The 16,554-nt window shown below is 36.7% G+C and overlaps 1 protein-coding gene across 38 annotated transcripts in view; it reads right to left on the minus strand.

The window, feature by feature from the left end:
• The window catches only part of LOC136834094 (heterogeneous nuclear ribonucleoprotein R-like), a 711,768-nt gene that overhangs the window by 202,046 nt on the left and 493,168 nt on the right, over positions 1–16,554 (minus strand). For all 38 annotated transcript variants that reach the window (XR_010851700.1, XR_010851697.1, XM_067096389.1 and 35 more), the window contains one exon: positions 4,272–4,388. Coding sequence is in view for 36 of the 38 variants with exons in the window: in XM_067096389.1 (XP_066952490.1) it covers positions 4,272–4,388 (117 nt within the window). In the remaining 2 variants the exon portion in view is untranslated. The remainder of the gene's footprint in view (positions 1–4,271; positions 4,389–16,554) is intronic.

The following is a 16,554-nucleotide window of genomic DNA, read 5'->3' on the forward strand; positions in this document are numbered from 1 at the left end:
AGCCCCTGGTTATCGGGGTTTCGGTTTACGGCACTTGGCTAACGACATTAACGCAATTTCCAGCGACGGTGAGCAATTTTCGGCGTTGGTAAACGGTTCACTGGCTTCAGCAAGTGGTTTATTGGCACCGATAAGCGGTTTATTGGTGCTTACGACATTGTAAACGCCATGTATTACCATAATTATCAACAATTTTCGAGTATCGGCTCTCGGCCGGGAACAGAACCCCCGCTGTTAACTGGCAGCTGCCTGTACCGTACATCCTATACTAATACTGTGGTGTAACTCACCGAATTTACATGAAAATGTTCTTGGTTCAGCCTATTACTGTATTGTATAAACTGCAAAGGAAGCCGCAACAGACTGGGCTCAAGGCTTGAGAGCTGTGGTCGTGGCATGATTGGAAGAATAGTTCAAGGACTCCTCCACAGTGGATCTGTTAGCATTATGTTTATATACATGCCATTACAGGCAGTCCCCAGTTATCGGTGATCTGGTTTTAGGGCGCTTGTCTAGTGACGACGATACCAGGATTTTCAACACCAATCTCCTGTTATCGGCGCTGATCCCTGGTTATCATCTGCGCCAGTAACCAGGGATCGGCGCTATTATCGCCGATTTTTGGTTATCGCCATGCTGTCGGCAACAGAACCCCAGCCGATAACCAGAGGCCTAATAACTGGGGACTGCCTGTATTGTAAAGACCTACTGATCAACACTTTTTTGAGAGAAAGAATTGATACCTTTACTTATGCATAGCAAATACAGGTTTTTCTCCAAAAGGGACATAAAAGAACTGGAGAATGTCCCACTCCTACCTACACAAGTAGACTGCAGCATGGTTACATTAATATTGTTCCTTGAAGGTGATGCTAGTACTATAGCTGGTTCACTTAAGGTATATTCTTGTATGAGCCCTATGCCTACAAGACGTTTATTTGGCTGCCTTTGATCGGCTGGTACCAGGAGGTGGGCGGATCGCTCAGTGTTTATTTTTATCTGTAGATTAGAAAACTAGCAATATGTTTATATTTCTTCATTTATCTCACATTTTGCACACGGTATTAAAATTTTGGTCATACCATAGGATTCGGTATTGATTGTACAATTAAATTACAATATCCTGAAATCAATAAGATCAATAAGATAAAACCCAAAGGAATTACAAGTAAAAGTGAAGAGAGAAGCATATCATTCTTTATACCTGTTTTTACTTATCAGATTTTTCATCATTCATGTGATCAAGATAAAATAAAACTTGTTTTTTAATACAGCAAATTCACCCTGAATAATCTGGTGCTTTCGGATTTTAGATGTGTGTAATACGTGTGGAGAAAACTAAGAATAAGTCTAATTATGTTGCATCTGTGCTTGACTCAGTATGCCAAGAGACGGTGATCTGCAAGACACCATTGGTCCTCTCGGTTGCCAATTAGCAATATGAGTATTTTGCGGTTTCAACAATATTTACTGTATTAATATGTCATTACATTTTCTGTAAATAAATGCACAGAATTCCCTTATTACTGTCGAACACTTTAACTCCAATATCATATATGTCGGAATGTCGAAATACCTGTAAAAAAAAAAAAAAAAAAAAACAAAGGATGCATCTGGATGTGTTAGCCTCAGTTTAGTCTGGGTGTGAAATTTGCATACTGTAGGCTACATGATAAGTAACAGGCCTACATAATTATCAGTTCATTATTATGGCTGCTTGTTTCGCTGATTAATAACATCAAATGCTTACGGTTTTCGTATGTTCATTCAATAAAAGAAAGTACATCATCTTATTTCTTACCATAAAATCTATTGGCGATGTAACAAATATAAAATTCTGTCTTTTTCAGAATTTGCTTGAATGGATGGATGGATGTATGATATTTAGGAGCTATTCTTACACCAGAGTGTTTATTTCGCTTATATACACGTTACATTTGATAAACATTTTTTGTTTTTCTAATTCCGTATACAACAATGTTGAGGAAACATTTGCTCAGTTTACTACTGAGGTGATTCATTATTCTTGAATCATTTAACTAATCATCAGAAGACTGTTATAGCTTTATCTATTTAAACAAAAAGAATGGAAATTCAAAAGAAAATCATATACAGTATGCTTACATTGCTATGTCATTAGGCTGTCTACTGTATATGAACAAAATGGAATGAAAATCTTACACATTTTGTCCGTAGATTTAAATTCTTCCCTGGACTGAATTTCCTGCGGCCCACCTATGTATAAACAACCAACGATACCAAATGCATCTATCTGATTTTTTTTTCTTATCAGTTATGTCCAGACATACAGACATAAATAATATTGGAGTGAAAATGTTTGACAGTCATACTGGGAATTCCATGCATTTATTTACAGAAAATGTCATAACATAATATGGTAAATATTGTCGAAACTGCAAAATTCTCATAACGCTAATTGGCAACTGAGAGGACCAATGGTGTCTTGCAGATCACAGTCTCTCAGCAAACTGAGTCAAGTACAGATGCAACATAATTTAGACATATTCTTAATTTTCTCTTCACACATCTAAAATCTGAAAGCACCAGCGTATTCAGGGTGATTTTATTGTATAAAAACACATTTTATTTTATCTTGATCGCATGAATGATGCAAAATCTGGAAAGTAAAAATAGGTATAAAGACTTAAATGCTTATTTCTTCACTTTTACTCGTAATTCCTTTGGGTTTTATCTCATTGATTTCAGGAAATCGTGATTTAGTTGCACAATGAATACCGAATCCTATGGTATGACCAAAACTTTCCTATCTTGTGCAAAATGTGAGATAAAAGAAGAAATATAAACATATTGCTAGTTTTCTAAGCTACAGACGAAAATATGAGAAGCTGAGGGAGCCGCCGACCTCCTGGTACCAGACAATCAGAGGCCGCCAAACAAACGTCTCGTAGGCATAGGGCTCACCTAAATATCTACCTTAAGTGGACCAGCTATAGTATGGGGAAGTACACAAAAATCACAACAAATATGCAAAACCAAACTGGGCAATCATACCCACCTATGACAGAAGTGGAAAACTGAAGGGAACTATTACTATAGACCGAGTGGTATTGGCAAATACTGACCAAATAAATAACCCATCCCTGATAAGAACTAAGAAGGGGTGCAAAAATAATCTAGCCAGTAATTACAATGAAATGTAAAAGGGAAAGTAATGAATGACTGAAAACTAAGCAGCAAGTACTCACAGTAACATAGACAGTACTGTGAGTACTCGCGTCTTAGTTTTCAGTCAGTCAATAGTTTCCCTTTTACATTTCGTTGTAATTACTGGCAGTAAGTATAGGACCAAAAGTGCCCAAGGCTACAAATTTAATGAACAATTAGCAAGCCCAAGGCTACAAGTTCAATGAACAATTAGCACAACACCAGTTAAGAAAAATACACACATGAATGAATGTAAGAGTGATTAGCACAGAACAAAAACCTGAGGAAATAAAGTTGATCCTACTTAAGTACTGCAACAAAAATGACTTTGAAGTTGCACATACGAACAATGCTTCACTTTGCAGGGAATGTGGGATCTGCCTTGTGTATGTGCACTGACTTTTTCTTCTTCCAATATCTATGAAGTTGTTAAAACTGGGTCTATTTCAAATGGAGTGAGGCCATTTATGTTTAGAGGTTTGTAAAGTCATAAAAAAAAAGTTAAGTATATCTTAGTTTAACCAGACCACTGAGCTGATTAACAGCTCTCCTAGGGCTGGCCCGAAGGATTAGATTCATTTTTACGTGGCTAAGAACCAACTGGTTACCTAGCAGCGGGACCTACAGCTTATTGTGGAATCCGAACCACATTATAGCGAGAAATGAATTTCTATCACCAGAAACAAATTCCTCTTGTTCTTCACTGGCCGCTCGGAGATTCGAACTCACGACCAACAGAGTGGTAGTTGAGAACAGAAGCCGCTCACCCAGCGAGGAACTATGTAAAAAGTCATAAACTGAACTGCTGTAAGAGTACGACCAACCCTTATTCCTGTAAACATTACCATTAAACCAAATGACAAGCCAATATTTTTGCAGTGACACCTATAAAGCAACACACAACACATTAAGTAGTCAAGGTAATTTGACAATTTAACCTGGGTTAAACTGCCAGTATAGTGACCATGATAAAGTTGAAGGGTGGCAATGGCCAATAAGTGAGTGCTGGTCACAAAGTACACTTGAAATAGCTGAAAAAAATTAAAGTATATGTATAAAAGTAAATGAGCAAACCATAACATTACCTTGGACATGGTATCTTCATCAGGCTCTTCTTGAGGATCTGCCCAATCAACAATGATTTCACATCCCCAAACTTTAAAACGTCCAGAACTCAGCCTCCTTTTGGCTAATGAAGCAGCCTGCAAAAAGAGAAATTAAGTGAAGACAACACACAATAAATCACCACAATACTGAAGAATTTTCTAGCACTACTTAAATTGTAATACTAAGCTAAACTTCAACTAAACTTTGTTTTCCAACTAGATTTCTGCTTAAAATATCAAAATCAATCCTTATTTTCAAAGAAAATTTATAAAAATTCAACCTTAATGCAAGAGTTTTGACCTCTTTTAACCCATTCCTGTCCAATTGACGTAATATTACGCAATAACTCCCTAACCCCCTTCTTTTCTGACTGACGTAATTTTACGTAAAATTTACCAACATTTTTCGTACGTGTGGTAGGGGTAAATTTTTTAATTTTCGGACAGTTGGTGGTTTCCATAGGCTAAAGCATACCTTGGACCGTGTAACTCAGGCATAGTAAATTTCTCACAATGAAATCAGCTGATCCTACCCACGTCTCTCTCGTATCTTACATTTTTTTTTTATAAAATGTAGGATTACATTATTGGAAACACTCTGTTTCGTATCCTCTATTTTCTATAAATTTTTTAGTTCCTCTACTGTGCATGCGCAAATCCATGGCGTAGTAAAATTCTCACAATGACATCAGCTGATCCCACCCACGCAGGCCTGGCAGGCCACACTTCTGTCAGAGACCATGCGTACGAGGTTGGGTAAACACGTGTGGCTGTTTACATACAGCGATGTCAATCGAGAACAGTTTCCAACATGCTTTCGCAAAGTTTTTACGGTAAAACTAGCGGAAAACGCGTTAGTGCATCACATAAGAGACGTCTGGATTTTAGGCAAGGCTCTGAATCTCATTTTTCATTATCATATATATCGATATTTAGAGCATTTTGTTGGCTTTCTCATAAAAATAATTAATTCACCTAACTGTTATAGCTTTTGAGCTCTGACGATAATGTTGACAACGGTAACATTTTTTTTTTTGTTTCGAACAGCTTATAACGTCAAAATGAAACTGTTGCTGTTACCAAAGCCATTTTTCTTGACTCTCACTTTATTCCTCAACCTTTCCTCTACATTTTTGTATATTTACAAAGTAATTTCTATGAAAAAATCCGAGCTAGGGCTCTTCAAAAAAAATGTCTAGCGATAATTCTCACCGTATGCCGGGCAGTGCGCTGTTTCTTACCCACTTTTCTATCAATTTTTCACCAACTGGACTTATTCGTTTTTCATTGTTTTATATGTCGACATTTAGGGAATTTTCTTGGCTTTCTCATAAAAAATAATTCATTCGCCTAACTGTTATAGTTTTTGAGCTACGAACAATAATGTTGACAACGGTAACTTTTTTTTTTCGTTTCGATCAATTTATAACATCAAAATGAAACTGTTGCCGTTACCAAAGCCATTTTTCTTGACGTTCCCTTTATTCTTCAACGTTTCCTCTACTTTTTCGTATATTTACAAAGTAATTTCTATGAAAAATAACCGAGATAGGACTCTTCAAAAAAAAATTTTTCTAGCGATAATTCTCACCATAGGCCGGGCAGAGTGCTCTGTTTCTCACCCTCTTTTCTATCAATTTTTTCACCAACTGAACTTATTCATTTTCCATTGTTTTATATGTCAATATTTAGGGAATTTTATTGGCTTTCTCATAAAAAATAATTCATTCGCCTAACTGTTATAGTTTTGAGCTACGAACAATAATGTTGACAACGGTAACTTTTTTTTTTTCGTTTTCGATCAATTTATAACGTCAAAATGAAACTGTTGCCGTTACCAAAGCCATTTTTCTTGACTTTCCCTTTATTCTTCAACTTTTCCTCTACTTTTTCGTATATTTACAAAGTAATTTCTATGAAAAATAACCGAGATAGGGCTCTTCAAAAAAAAATTTTTCTAGCGATAATTCTCACCATAGGCCGGGCAGAGCGCTCTGTTTCTCACCCTCTTTTCCATCAATTTTTTCACCAACTGGACTTATTCGTTTTCCATTGTTTTATATGTCAATATTTAAGGAATTTTATTGGCTTTCTCATAAAAATAATTCATTCGTCTGACTTTCATTTTCTCATAAAAAATAATTCATTCGTCTGACTTTCATAGTTTTTGGGTTACGAACGAAAATATAAAAATAATTTTTTTTTCGTTAAATAACTCACATTTTTTTGTATTTAAGAAGGCTGGGAATCTTATTCTGACTATTCCACCATAAAATATAAACATTTAGAAAAAAAAGGACAGCAAAATGAACGTTGTTGGCATGAAATTTCTATTTTTGCTGAATTTTCGAAATAATTATTTTTTCGTACTGTCGAGCGCTCCCAGACACATCGGGGCTCATGTACCCTCAGTGATGTGATAACTATACAGATATGAAAGGGTTAACACATGTTCAAAGACTTCAAAATTTTTACTGGAAACCAATGGAATTCCATATGCACTGTTGGGGTTCTAGTACACAATTTTCTTCACTGTAAATCCTTATATGATGAAGTATTTTCAACTCATCTTTTTTTTAAAATGACAGTTTGGCCATTACATGATGTCTCTTAGAATAACTATTTTGGTTCCTATAACAGAACTTTATACTTTTCATCCAGGTTTTGCAACTTTCCTTTAATTACTGTACCTCATACATTTATACACACACACACACACACACACATATATATATATATATATATATATATATATATATATATATATATATATCAACTAAAAAAATTCCCCTTTGGTAAAATATTGTATATGAAAATATATTTCCAAGGTAGAGTGAATTGGATATTAAAGGACGTTTGTAGCTTACTGATTGTATATGAATCACGGTGATGTGATAAAAAGTCATAATATGGCTGCGTGCGACAAACGCACTACATTGTCAGCATGGCAGAGGTGGGCTGATATCGACTCTAAATACAAATACCTGAGTTCGACGGGGATCTGTATATGGGAGCCGATATCAACTTATACCTCACTTGCTGGCCGTGTGGGTAAAGGCGTCCACTGTAGTCCTGAGTTCTTGTCCTACGTTGGTTCGAGCCCACGGGACGACGAACTTATTATCAACTAAAAAAATTCCCCTTCGGTAACATACTGTATATGAAAATATATTATTTTCGAGGTAGAGCTAATTGGATATTAAAGGACGTTTGTAGCTTACTGATTGTATATGAATCACAGTGATGTGATAAAAGTCATATATATATATATATATATATATATATATATATATATATATATATATATATATATATATATATATATATATATATATATATATATATATATATATATATTCATTTCAAAGTGAATGTTTGTGCACTCTAGAAATCCGAACCGCTTGAACAAAATTTGGCATGTGGCAATCATTTGACCCAACTCAGATAATAGGGTAGGTTTCAAACCCATACCCGCCTTCCCCTTCCCTTTGTAACTTATGCGGTATATAAACTTTACAAGTTTATCATATCTCATTTCACATGTAAATAAACTTTACTGGTTTATCATGCCTCATTTCATGTACAGTGGACCGCGCATATTCATGGTTCTGGATTCCAGCTTTCCCTATTCGTGAATTTTTCTGTCGAACGTACAGTATGTCCACATTATTCGCTGAATTTTTCATAGGGAAATATTCACTAATTACTGTATTTTCATATTTTTGTGACTCAATACATTTTCCAAAATAAAACTATTAAAATACTCAGGTATCAGCATTTTTAGTTTTTTTTTTTTTCAATTTGAACTATCAAATTAGGTAATTATAAGCATTTTTAAAGGGGTGTCAAGTATTCGCAGATTTTAGCTATTCAGGTGTGTGTTCCCTATGCCCCGTGAATCCCGGGGGTCGACAGTACTCAAGTACTCAATACCATAGAAATATATTATTGCAAATGCTTTTCTTTCCTATGATTAATAATTCTGAATCAAGGAGGTTTTTTTTAGTATTTGAACCATCAAAATAGGTAGTTATAAGTATTTTTACAGGGGTGTCAAGTATTTGCAAATTTTAGCTATTCGCAAGGGTTGTGGTCCCTATCCCCTGCGAATCCCAGGAGTCGACTGTACTCAATACCATATAAATATATTATTGAAAATGCTTTTCTTTCCTATGATTAATAATTCTATATAAAGGTTTAGACAGTCACCACAGTAATACACTGATAAAAGGGATATTCATCACAGTAATACCTGGATAAAAGGGACAGTCAGTACAGTAATCTTTGGATGACAGGGACACAGAACAGTAATACCTGGATAAATGGGACAGTCAGTAAAGTAATACCACCTGGATAAAAGAACAGTCAGCACAGTAATACCTTGATAAACGAGACAGTCACCACAGTAATGTCTGGATAAAATGGACAGTCACCACAGTGCAGTGGGCCCCCCCTAAGCCACGGATCAACATTCGCGCCTTCAGTTAATCGCGGAAAATTCACTAATTGGTGGATTTTTTCGTAGAGCAACATTCACTAATTACTGTAATTTAATTTTATTTTTGTGACTAAATACGTTTTATTTACTGATAAAAAAAATTATTTACTGATTTTCAAATATTGATATTAATGTAAATAGCAAAATATTAATATGTTAAAAAAACCTCAAAAGCACAAAACAGCTTACTATGTAAACATACCTCAATTCAACCCCTCTCTCAGTATACATATCCTTTAATGAAAAAAACTCAGCAAAATATCAACAAAATGTTATTTCACTTACGGAATCCATTATACTGGGTCACTATACTGATCTACTAACAACATAATATGTATAAAAGAATTATCATCCCCACATTTGTAATTGCTTTTACTGCTTCAAACATAATATCACTTTACCTTCTCCCCCTTTCTCTCTCTCTCTCTCTCTCTCTCTCTCTCTCTCTCTCTCTCTCTCTCTCTCTCTCTCTCTCTCTCTCTCTCTCTCTCTCCATGACAACATGCTACTGTATTTTTGTTCACTCTCTCTCTTAATGAAATAAGAATTACTGCATAATAAATACATTTTTTTAATGATAAAAAATGATATACTAATTTTCAAATATTAATATTAATGTAAACACACCAAAATATCGATAAAATGTATTTTTTTTTAATACACTTTTGATATTTAATGCAAGGCAACCTGCCATATCTCTCTCTCTCTTAATGAAATATGAATTACTGTATCATAAATGCATTTTTTATACAAAAAATAATTTACTTATTTTCAAATATTATTTCTCTCTCTCTCTCTCTCTCTTGGTACTGTATATATCCCCATATATATCCTTTAATGAAATATGAATCACTGCATCATTACGTAAAAACTCCTGGAAGTTCACAAAGCCATCATCGAATGAGCACATGCATATGTACATTACAATTTTTTTTACTGCTTTGACGTAGGCCCCATGACAACACACTATTTGCTAGAGGAGTTGGAAGAAGCAAATCACAGACCTTGTAGCAAACCCGCTCTCTCCATGAAGACAGTTGGCTGGAAGGGTTGGAAATAGCCAATCACAAAGCTTGTAGCTGAGATGCTTTGCGTATACTACCAGAAGGGTGAGTTGTATATCTTTCTTTCTTTCTCTCTCTCTCTCTCTCTCTCACTGAGGTACGAGATGCATATGTTTTGTAAAGTTTCATAAACATATGAGAGAGAGAGAGAGAGAGAGAGAGAGAGAGAGAGAGAGAGAGAGAGAGAGAGAGAGAGAGAGAGAGAGAGAGCGCTATACATGGCTTGAAAGGTTCCGATGAAAAGTGACATACCAACAAAGAATCATAGGATCAACCATAATGCAGAACCAAGGTCATACCCATACCTATAAATCCATTGGCATTTTATTTACAAATTACTAAAGTAAAAAAACAACTATGACATTGATTACTCCATTAAATACGGCGGTGCTGCAGCATAGTGACTAAATACTGGCAGTGCAAGAATCTCAACAGATAAGAGCGCTTGGCAAATCATGACTAACAGATGGTCTTGACGAGATGAGAGAGGCTGCTATTCTAAGCAACAAATCCTAGCCAGTTGTACTTAAATCATGGCAACAGAGTTGCAGGAAGTGGCAACCACAGACATTCCCAAAAAACTCTGCTAATCAAAGCCAAACTAGAAAACCCTACAACCTAAGAAGCTGTGACCGAGGGTGAGGATGAAACTTGCATCTCTGACAAGAAGAAACCTGTGAAACCCATAATGTGCCCAGGGAGGCAGAGGATGCACTCCTGCTGGAGCCATTGAAGCCTACTGATGTTTGACAGGGTTTGAAAACTTACTGGCAGCCATGTAAAGAGAACAAATGATATGCGAGTAATCCTAATTAGATCAAGCCTGAATCTTGACATTACATTTATAGCCAAAAAAAAAAAGTATACCTTAGTTTTACCAGATCACTGAGCTGATTAACAGCTCTCCTAGGGCTGGCCCGAAGGATTAGACTTATTTTACGTGGCTAAGAACCAATTGGTTACTTAGCAACGGGACCTACAGCTTATTGTGGAATCCGAACCACATTATAGCGAGAAATGAATTTCTATCACCAGAAATACATTCCTCTAACTCTTCATCAGCCGGCCGCGGGAATTGAACTCCGGTCCATCGAGCGACAGTGAGGTCACTTTCTGATGACTGGATTGAGAATATTAAGTGATGTGGCAACAGGTCTCACAAAGGACTTCTATGTATCTGTAACTAGGCTGCAGCTGCATGGTCCAAGAAAGGTAAGACACACCACCGAAAGAACTTGTGGAGCATGCAGAAAATTGGTCTTTACTCAACCCTCAAACAACTGAGGCAAGGAAGTGTCATATTAACTCTCCATAGAGGTCCCAATATACAGTCAGTATTTACAACAATCTGACCATGGCCCTTCTTGACTCCACGGGGAGGAGGTGGAGTTGCAGCACTGAGGTAAGTCATGGGAACTCTCCACAGAAGCCCATGTTCTCAATACCAGTTAGTAGAGCTGTGCAACCCTTGCCCTTCTTGATTCCACAGGGAGTTGGAAGGGCACTGAATAGGCATACACACACAAAAGACCCATGCCACTAAGGTCAGTTGCTGCAGACAGCACAGGAATACCTGGGTTTAGTCACAGAGTAACAGGTCTACCAAAAGTGTTCTACAAATCTGTAACTAGAGTGATTGCACATGTCATATTAAAGAAATCGTACCAGAAGAAACTTACTATACCTTTTGTATTAAAAAAACCATATTAGAAAAGAACTTATTACACCTAAAGTCAGTCCCCTAAGCAAGATGCAAAAGTGTGTCACAGGAACCTTCCATAGAAGAATACATCTCAACCGCGCAATTGGCAAACTTGATCTTGAACAATTTGGACTTAAGAGGGAAAGATATCAACGTAGATTCCCTGACCATTGAATCACTGAAAAGACAGTAATCACCCTTAGGGGAAGGAAAATGCAAGGAATAGAAATAGATGGAGAAAGCTGACTGGAGCGGCTGACCCTGCTAAACAGTGGGACTAATTAGGTCGAAAGACGACGATTACGACTCATAGGCAAAGACCAATGCTTGAGGAAGTTGGAGCACCTGCAAAATTGCTTCTGGTCTTGATCTCAAGAATCTGACACTAAATAAGTGGACTTCCTGTCCTGAAATCAAGAGCAAAAGCACATAGAGATCCTAGCACAGTGAGACTTGTCACAGCAGGCCACTATAGGGGACCACAAAGAATTGGTTATGTCCTAGATTCCAATAGTCAAGAGGGATCTCGATTTCTACACTGGAAGCCATCCTCTAAGAAAATGTGATTGTGCAATGGTCATGCACTAAGGTCTGGCCAAAGGGCAAGACTTCTGACAAGACTAAAATAAAGCCTGAGGAGGGACCCAAGCCTCCAAAGATCAAGCCAGTGCTTCATTTGAATCAAACTCAGGAAAATTAACATGGAGGATGGCAATGTGTCCAACTTACTCTGGACAATAAGCCCAAGGGCTCCAGAAAGCCATTGGAGCTTGCTGGGGTAAGGGGACATGGAAGAATGCATCTCTCAGGTCATCCAAGGTAATAAAGACCCTTGGCAAACAAACAAATGTAGCAACAACAAGCTTCCTAAATGGAAAAGGTACAGTTGGGTTAGAGGAGTTATGGATCAGGCTCCATGATCTCAATATACCTGGTATGTGAAAGACCCAACGGACAACCATGAGAACTGGCGAAACCTTGATAGCAATTCTTGCAGCATGGGGATCATATTATCACCAAGGGACCATTTCCTCCTGGGGATGGCTTGACAAAGCAGTAGCCAAGTGAGGATATTCAGTAACCCAGGCTTTGCACCAGCAAACGTTATTCTCCAAATCCTTGAAGGCACATGTCTAACTAAAGAGCGCAAAGTGGATGGCAGACCCCATACCTAACCACTTTTGTCACGAGAACTAGCTTTTGATTACTCACGACTTCGTTGGAAAGGATTATCAGGAACAAAGCAGAGGATTTCTTAGAAGCAAGAGGGAACTGTTTCCTAAGCAGCAACTGGCAGATACAACTTGGAGACAAGAGTTGATTGTTTATTAGCCAGTACCACATACTGGTAAAAGTTCATGCTGAGGAGGCTGTGATCTTGATGGCACCTGATCTAAAGAAAGATAATGACTGTATGGAGAAGGCACAAAAAAACCTGAAGCTCATCGTAACACAGCTACTGGAAAATCAATATCCATCATAAACGGCCAAACCATCAAAAAAAAAAGTCCCATGAGGCCTCAAGAGTCTCAGAAATTAACTTTTCTTACAAAACACAGTGAAGCTCAATGCCACGAATAACTATCTGAAGGATAAAAGTGAACTGGAGAGAAGCATTCCTAGATGATCCAGAAAAGAAAGATAATACTGAGTCACCATCCTCACCACAAGCAAAATGCAATGACTGGCCACATACAAAAGTTCCCATAAAATGAGATTCCAAGCAGTTCACCAATTAAAGTTTGAGAATTTAGGGAACAGAAGCTTCAAAGGCAATACAACAAAAGCAAAGGCTACAGCAACAAGCATAAAACTAGAAGGGTGGCTGACATGGCAATTACCAAAGAACACCATGTCCCCAAACCACAGGTCTGCTTCTTTCCTCAAGTTCCCCTTCAACGTGACAGGAATATCAGAGGAGTCTGACTGATGCCTCTTAGAAGTTCTAGAACAATTGATGGGCATGGCCAGAAAGGACAGGGGCAGATGTGCATGAGGAGCAAGCCTAAGGCCTAGACACCCCAGAAGCAACCACCTTGAAACATGGTAGTGAGGTACCATAGGGGACTCTTAGATTAGGTTACGTTACTGTAGGGGGTAGCCAATGGCGCAGATACAGCAAGGAATACCTACAATCAACAGTTGAGGAGAGAAACAATGGCCCAGACTTTGCAAGATAGAGCTCGCTATCCAGGAGAAGCCAGCATGGTTTAACCCTAACGGGCCGAGCTAAAATATACATTAAGGACACCCTCATGCTGGGCAAACTTTAAGGCTGGCCACACACACACACACACACACACACACACACACACACACACACACACACACACACAACAACAACACACTATGGAAAGATGAAGATATGCAAATGCATATGGCATATAAAAAAAAAATTCCAAATTATTTCCTGTACCTTCCCTAGAAAGTTGAAAGTTAATATTTCCAACCCTGTGCAAGATCTCTTTTCCATGACAACTCAAAAATACAATAATTTTAGCGAGCTATACATGTTCTTCTAACTATTTTTAAAATTTCTTTCTATGATATTGGAATTACAGGTCACAAATATCATAACAGATAAGAACTAAAATTAGTAACAATCCCTGAGAATATTCATGTTAAAATATTTGAGATGTACTGTACTAAGATGGGGAAGTGTAGTATCTTTAGTGAGTTATACATGTTCTAATATTTATTTGTACTTAATTTTGCAAAATTACAACTACAGCTCACACACTATCATAAAAGATGAGAACTAAAACCAGCAACAATCACTGAGTATATTTATGGGTAAATATATTAGAGATGTACTAGAAAGGGGAGATATAGTGCCTTCCGTGACATCTCTTGTAATCTTGCTGGAAAACACAATTTACCATATACATAAAAAACACTCTATGGATGTAAAACAGCAACTCCTTATATATATACATATATACATATATACACACACACATATACATATACACACACACACACACATATATATATATATATATATATATATATATATATATATATATATATATATATATATATATATATATATATATATATATATATATATATATATATATTTCAGTCATCTTCACATTTTACCCTTAAAAATATGTATGTACACTCGGCAAGGAAAGTGAGGATACAGTTTTTTTAAATCTTCGGACATATATTGCTAATTAATGCGACATCTGGCAACTTTAGAAGGGGGAGGAGCTTCAGTCTCAATGTGTTTGCTTTTTGCTTGACCTCCTATAACTTTCAATCATATTCTACAGTTCTGAAATCATTGATATTTAAATGCAGTAATAAGCTTCAATTTGCAGCGACAGTTCTGAGCAAAATAAATATTTTCGACATAACCTACCAAGCAACCTTACACAAATGAATTTATGACACCACAATGAACGGAATGCTTGCGTAATCGGAAACGCGATCTTCCATAATGAAATTAAGAGTTAAATTTGAACAATGTCCAATGAAAAACATGGGGAACAATAAAGGAACGAATGCAATGTTATGATGAGAGAGAGAGTTGCTGTTGTGTAAGCCTAGGGCTATATGTAGAGCTACTTATTTCATTATTTTTTTTTTTTATTTAGAGATTGAGCAATACTATATTTGTATAGTATGTTTTAGCGAGTTGCTGTTGTGTAAGCCTAGGCCTATATGTAGAACTACTCATTTCATTATCTTTTCTTTTAGAGATTGAGCGATACTATATTTGTATAGTATGTTTTAGCAATGGAGAGAGAGAGAGAGAGAGAGAGAGAGAGAGAGAGAGAGAGAGAGAGAGAGAGAGAGAGAGAGAGAGAGAGAGAGAGGGGGGGGGCAACGTCAAGAAACATACAGTTACTTGTGTTTTCCCGCCAAAGTTATCGCGCTACACCGCATATCATAGAGAACGCTCTTGCGGATTTATATAGATTTGGTCAACCTACCCTAGGTGTCACAACATTTGCTGCCATTAATTCCAGCTGACCTTTAACACCGTGAAATACAAATATGAATGTGTAAAAATTAAAGAAATTATCATTACCTCGTATGATGATGCGATAATAAGCCTGTTCATAACGGAAAACGAGTAAATATTGCTGTTCTGATAAACAGTACTACACCGAGATATCCATACACTATCTTTTAGATCTCTATGAACAAACTCATCTGAGAAATTCTGATTACTTCGGACATGCATGGTGTTTTTAAGTATCTGAGTGTTTTTGTTTTGCAGATTTAACATATATGATATAATTTGTGCACACACACACACACACACACACACACACACACAGAGAGAGAGAGAGAGAGAGAGAGAGAGAGAGAGAGAGAGAGAGAGATTATTTTTTCAGGATCCTTGACCATCTGTGGGCAACATTACTTCCCCTACATTGTCTCGGTCAATATGTCAAGTTAACTGACAGGTACTTGCAACCCCCTCACTCTGAAGAATCTGAGAAAAAGACTGGGAATGGTATGTATGTTTAAAATTTTTAATAATTTACCATACAAATCCAAAAAGTTGTAATTATATCATGGAAACTATGAAAAAAATTAATAACAAAGTAGTCATGTTATCTATAAAACTACACTACTGTATACAAAACAAATATGCAAATGTTACATATGCATAAAAATCAATCTCAGTGAGAGAGAGAGAGAGAGATATCAAATACAAAGAACATATTTTAGATTAGACATCTTGTACCCTTGCAGTCAGTATGTCAAGATAACTAATATAACTGACAGGTTACAACACTGCTCGTTCCAAAAGCAGAAGCAGAATTTACATTGAACAAAAATTTTACTAATTCACTATATTTCCTTAACACTTTCCTATCCAACTGACGTAATATTACGCAATATCACCCTTACCCCCTTCTTTTCTGACTGACGTAATTTTAAGTAAAATTTACCAAAATTTTTCGTACGTGTGGTAGGGGTAAATTTTTTTATTTTCGGACAGTTGGTGGCTTCCATAGGCTAAAGCATACCTTGGAC

This window comes from Macrobrachium rosenbergii, chromosome 4 (assembly GCF_040412425.1).
Source record: "Macrobrachium rosenbergii isolate ZJJX-2024 chromosome 4, ASM4041242v1, whole genome shotgun sequence".
Lineage (NCBI taxonomy): Eukaryota > Metazoa > Arthropoda > Malacostraca > Decapoda > Palaemonidae > Macrobrachium > Macrobrachium rosenbergii.